Source organism: Salminus brasiliensis, chromosome 10 (assembly GCF_030463535.1).
Source record: "Salminus brasiliensis chromosome 10, fSalBra1.hap2, whole genome shotgun sequence".
NCBI classification, from domain to species: Eukaryota; Metazoa; Chordata; class Actinopteri; order Characiformes; family Bryconidae; genus Salminus; species Salminus brasiliensis.
Window position 1 is genome coordinate 13,431,702 of NC_132887.1, and position 6,387 is coordinate 13,438,088.

The window sequence follows — 6,387 nt, forward strand, 5'->3', positions numbered from 1 at the left end:
GCGCCCCCTGGCGTTCAAAGTTATCATCGCTGTTAAGGTGTTGGACGCACAAACTGCTGTTATTAGGATTACCGCAGCAAGCAGGGGAGCTAATTCCATGGCATTGGAACTGCAGTAGAGGTTGTTCATTCGGTCAGTTTATTTTATTTAGCTCGTGTTAAAGCTTTTGTTAGGGGTTAAACACTTTGTAGGACTAGACCACTAGAACACAGTGCTTCCTCGTCTAAAATATTTCTTATGTATTTATTTAGTTGGAAATAGGTCTTCATTGGTTTCACTGCTGATTTCGGAATCCAACAGGTTCAGCATCAGAAGCATTATTTTCCCCACCTGTATTCTGACGGGTCCCGCCCCCTGTGACTGCCTCCTGCTCTGTGATTGGGTAGTAGTTCATCACAAGCCGTGCTACTACACCAGGGTTCGCCGGAATACGGGTAGAGACAGAAAATACCGCTCAACAGAAAGCTGAGGATCCCACCCACTCATCACAACACATGGAAACGCGCTCCTTCTCTATTGGTGCGGCATTCCCAGTGGGACAGGGCTGATTCCAAACCCAAACCGTGCGCCAGCAGAGGCTCAGACCGCTCAGACTGACTAAGATCAGCAAGGAAGACAACTCTTATTAAACATGTGCGATATAATATAATCCAGGGGTGTCAAGTAGGATACTCTTTAAAGCCTCCCACAGGACCCTGGCGTTTGTCATAAGGAAGGATATGGGACGAGATCAAGTAGCGGTCTTAGTGAAGACATTTCTGTGCTGTGTGTGTCTGTGCGAGGCTGGTAAGTGAACGAGATTTCCCATTTTTATAAAGCGCACATGAAAGCTGAGATGAGCACCTAGACTGATCTTTCCATGCTGTTTCACAGTTCTGATATTGCAATTTACACAGTTCTGCTTGCAAACCAGTTAAAATAGAGGTGTAGACATCAAAAGGAGTGTATTGGATGTCAGTTCACTTTTTTTTTAAACTTAATTGAACTTTCTGTTTGGAGAGTTCGCCAGTTGGACTCTGAGGTTCCCTAAGGACACGGGCTATTTGTTCATTGTGGATGTCTATGCAGATTATCTTCAGTGTGTATGCAGTATATTATATGTATATACACTGCATACTATATGTATATTAGTATGCAGTGTCTTTTGGGTGCAGCCTCTCTGAAGACATTACATAGAGAATTGAGACCCCAGGGATGAGGAAGGGGGTCAAGGAAGAGTGGGTTGCAAATAATAAAAAAGGTTCAGCAAAGGATTTTGTGTGATGCCATAGGAGAACCAATTGTGGTCCCCCAAAGGACCATTTTTCTTTCTGAGTATGAATAACCTTTTAAAGTCTGTCAGAGCCTTCACATAACAGTGTATAAAACCTCACATTGGTATAAAACATACACATAAACGTTTTATACCAGTGTAAGCATCCTGGAACCTTTACATTTTGAGGAGGTCTCTTGAAGAAAAGCTAGGTTCTTCACACATGTCCAGACAATTCTCCACCAGGGGGTGCTATATACACAAATTGCTTTTGTTGCTTTGAATCAATGACACTGTGTATCTTTGTTATATTCTGGTGTAAACAGGTTTCTTATTGATTTACTCTTTTCAGGTGATTGGACCCATGCCCATGCAGAAGATCAACTATTTAAAAAGCTCTTCAGTGGCTACAATAAATGGTCCAGGCCTGTGCGCAACATTACTGATGTCGTAATTGTCAAGTTTGGCCTCTCAATTGCGCAGCTGATTGATGTGGTATGTTTTTTTGTTTAAAAAACCCTTTACTTTGAAAAACCCTGAATTATATCTGCTTATTTTAACCATATCTGTTGTTGTAGAGTAAAGTAAAGTCTTAAAGTAGTGAACTATCTGCCTTCCGCATCACCATTTTAGCATGATTATACATGTAAACAGAAGTAGATCAGTGACTCAAATGCACATAACTGTGAAATAGGTCTTTCTATAGCCCCAAGTGTGAATTTACAGCTTGAGCTGTACATTTACTAAGTTACTGCACTAGGAAAGAGTACAACATGTTAAGGAACTTAATGTAGATTATTGTTTGCTTTTGATGTTGGCCATCCTGTATGCATCTTTCTTTGTTTTTAATGTGATTAAATACTCGGATGGTTTAAACTATTTTCTGTCATATCCCGGCAGGATGAGAAGAATCAGATGATGACGACCAACGTATGGCTCAAGCAGGTTGTTCGTCTCATATGTGTAGTTCGTCTCATACTCCATAGTATAGGCCAGGTTTTGCAGAAACTACAAGTGTGATACATGGAAGCATTATATCCTTGCTATCATGCAAAGACCTCTGCAAACATCTGCTTTAAAAATGGTCAATAAAACTGATAGATATACACACCGATCAGCCATAACTTTATCACAACCTGCCTAATATTGAGAAGACCCCTCTGCCTCTTATGCCACAACAGACCTGACTGTTCAATGCATGGACTCCACAAGACCTCTGAAGGCGTCCTGTGGTATCTGACCCCAAGATGTTAGCAGCAGATCCTTTAAGTCCTGTAAGTTGTGAGGTGGGTCCTTCATGGATCTCATCAATGAGCCTTAGGTGCCCATGACCCTTCATGTCATGTCACTTCACTGGTTGTCCTTTCTTGGACCACTTTTGGTAGGTATGCTCTGACCCAGTCGTCTAGCCATCATAATTTGACTCTTGTCAAAGTGGCTCTGATTCTTATGTTTGCTTGTTTTTCCTGCTTTTAATACATCACCTTCTAAAACTGACTGTTTACTTGCTGTAGACAAAGACAATCAATGTTTTTACTTCACTTGTCAGTAATCAGCCTAATGTTATAGCTGATTGGTGTATGTTAAATCATCCGTGTTGCATACGTACTATACTACATTTCTTCAAACCCATTATCTACTATCTTTCTCTTTAACCCCTGTAGGAGTGGAATGACTATAAATTGCGCTGGAAACCCTCTGATTATGACAATGTAACATCCATTAGGGTGCCATCAGAGCTGATCTGGGTGCCTGACATTGTCCTGTATAATAAGTAAGTGTTCTTTTTGCCCTTAAAAAGACATTTTTGCCACAAAATGACATTTAGTGGTGCAATGAATTACTTTTGCCAGAGTTCACCAATGTTCCTAAAGAAATACAGTCTTTGTTTTTTTGTAGATATTTTTTTGTATTATGTGCTATACCTATATTTTGTCAACCCTATGTGTAGATACTACTGTAGATAAAACATTCCTACATTTCACTAACACTAGCAGCAGAATGATAGTCATAATGGTTTTAATTGCTATGGGCCTGCGAGTAGATATCATATCAAAACCTGTATCTTTTTTGTCATCTGGTGCCTTTGTTGAACATTAATATGTGAAATCAAACAGACATGCCATGAAATAAGATGTTAAACACTTTTGTAGTTATTAAACCAACTACTCAAATTTCAAGCTCCATTAAATGACATGTCTGTTTGAGGAGCCAGTGCCACTTTATCTGCGAGGCATATCTGCTCTTGTTTTAACAAAAGAAAAATTGATATCCTCTTGCATCAGTTTCCTGAAGCAAATGTGAGTCTTTTCTGTAGAAGTTGAATATAATAATAGCATCAACCACAGTGTATCTTGCCTGGGGCCTGGTGAAATTAACACCAAACAGATCAAAGAGACATCCTATATTTAATTCATTTTGTAATAGAAAGCTCTTTTTAAGTGAATAGCTTGATTTGCTTAGTGATATTTTGGGATTCACAGTGCATGAATCTGAGTTTCTAATGTAGGATATAGAGAAAAACAGTAATCACTTAATTGGAGGTGCAGTGTTACCCCAGGCAAAAGACCTCTAATTTCCTCTAATGTGATTTGATCTCCCAGTGCAGATGGTGAGTTCGCTGTGACCCACATGACCAAAGCCCACCTGTTCCACACAGGGAAGGTGCGCTGGGTGCCTCCAGCCATCTACAAGAGCTCCTGCAGCATCGATGTCACATTCTTCCCCTTTGATCAGCAAAACTGCAAGATGAAGTTTGGCTCTTGGACATATGACAAAGCCAAAATTGACCTGGAACGCATCGAGAACACTGTGGACCTGAAGGACTACTGGGAGAGCGGGGAATGGGCCATTGTTAATGCTGTGGGCACATATAACACAAAGAAATATGATTGCTGCCACGAGATCTACCCAGACATCACATACTTCTTCATCATCCGTCGTCTTCCCCTCTTCTACACCATCAACCTCATCATCCCTTGCCTGCTCATTTCCTGCCTGACGGTGCTGGTATTCTACCTGCCTTCAGACTGTGGCGAGAAGATCACACTGTGCATATCCGTCCTCCTTTCACTGACTGTCTTCCTCCTGCTCATCACTGAGATCATCCCTTCCACCTCATTGGTCATCCCGCTCATCGGTGAGTATCTACTCTTCACCATGATCTTTGTCACCCTTTCTATCGTCATCACCGTCTTCGTGTTAAACGTTCACCATCGCTCACCGAGTACCCACAAGATGCCACGCTGGGTTCAGTCCATATTCTTGGGCTTCATCCCCCGCTGGCTCTTCATGAAGCGTCCAGCTCCTGACCAGATGCGTCGGCGGTTGCTGAACCAGCAAGAGAAGAAACATACTCCAAACCCAATGTTCAACCTCAGCACCTCCAGAAGCTGGCTGCAGCAAGAGACAGATGTGGACATAGGAAGATATCAGGATAATAACGGTAGAGCTGGAATGGGAATCCCTCCCAGTTTCTCCTTTCCTGCTGCTACGTCTCTACACCTGTCTGAGTCTGAGCCCCTGCTTCAGAACCTGTTTGACCTGCAGCAGCTAGGACACAGGATGAACCTCAATTCACGGCCAATCAACCTCAACAATCTGGAGCCTGAGCCCAGACTGCCCTTTTCTCACAATGTCATCCAGGCCCTGGAGGGAGTGCAGTACATCGCTGATCACCTGCGTGCTGAAGACGCAGATTTCTCTGTGAGTGAATCCTAAATGGTTAAACGATTTCTTACAGCCAATCCCCTAACAGAAATTGTTCTCACTTTGATTGCTGCATGGATTCAATCCATAGGGAAAATTAAGATCAAAGGAGTTATAACAAAATAAAAGATATGATTAAAATGGCTCTTTAATTTACACAGTCATATCAGAATATTATGACCACCTAATAGTAGAAATAACCACTATTAACCACTACTAATCGTTTTGCACTCTGCTACAACTGACTGGTGTGCCCGCTTGTTTATAAGTACAGCAACCCAGCTAACACCGTTACATTGTGACAACCTATTGTGTTGGTGCCCACAATGTTGTCACAGCGTTGAAATCCAATGTTCTAAATTTATGATGTGTTCTATTATCAAAGAATGGATCATGGAACATGATGATGGTGACTGATAGTCTCATAACCAAGAGGCGATGTTACCTAATAATGAGGTTGAGACAACATTGTAACAACCTTGTTGAGTAAACAGTGCAACCTTTGGACAATGCCGCAAGAAAGCATTTAACAGTTGTGACAGCATTGTGTGTGTGCTGGGAAACCTGACATCTGGCATTTGTGGCGTCCCGGGCTGACTTCATTCTAAACCAGTAGTGGCCATAATATTCTGATATGACTGCATATTTCATGTACTATAATTTAAAGGTGGCAAGGTGCTTTTCTACTGAGCAAGAACCTCTTGAAGCAGGTCTGGAAGTGTTTTACTACTTATGTTAAAATGTTGTATTTTCAGTGCTTCTATAAAACCTTCAAATTTAGTAATCAGTGGTCTTTTCAATACCAGCTCATCTAAATAGACTTTGAAATTTATCCCCATGGAATTGAAATTTCCTCCCTTGCTGTTGTTCATTGATTTTGTGCTATGCTAGGGTGTGTAATGGGAATTATAGATTTTGTGCATTTTACACGTTTGTGTATTTACAACTCATGTGTCATTGACTCATCACAAAAAAGCAGTATCTCTGGAAATTACTTAAATTAGGTGACACATTGGACTTCTTTTCTACTGGATCATCTCTAAAAGCCTTTCCTTATCATTATTCATTCTGTGGGCTCTATATCTTACCAAGTGGGATTCATCTTTCTGTTTTTGTTCTGTTGTAGGTCAAGGAGGACTGGAAATATGTTGCAATGGTGATTGACCGTATCTTCCTTTGGATGTTCATCATTGTATGCCTGCTGGGGACAGTTGGCCTCTTCCTGCCTCCCTGGCTCTCAGGGATGATCTAGCTGTTTGCCCTGGGCCTACAGATACAGACGTCAAGCTCCAGAGCAACATTCAGCTTGTATGATGGAGCCAAGACCTCCCCTAGAGAAACCAGCAGCCAATTTTAATTTTTTTTTAAAGGAAGAACAGGTGTCGCAGTGCTTTTGGTTTTGGAATAGGGTGTTACCTCCACAGGGT

General features: G+C 41.5%; 1 protein-coding gene across 1 annotated transcript; it reads left to right on the forward strand.

Moving 5' to 3' along the window:
• The first annotated feature begins 719 nt into the window (after positions 1-719).
• Positions 720-6,228, forward strand: chrna2a (cholinergic receptor, nicotinic, alpha 2a (neuronal)). The gene is made up of 6 exons (XM_072690343.1): positions 720-786; positions 1,605-1,747; positions 2,153-2,197; positions 2,917-3,026; positions 3,856-4,957; positions 6,087-6,228. The coding sequence occupies exons 1-6, from the start codon at positions 720-722 to the stop codon at positions 6,210-6,212; spliced, it is 1,593 nt and encodes a 530-aa protein (XP_072546444.1). The 3' UTR covers positions 6,213-6,228.
• Positions 6,229-6,387: the final 159 nt, after the last annotated feature.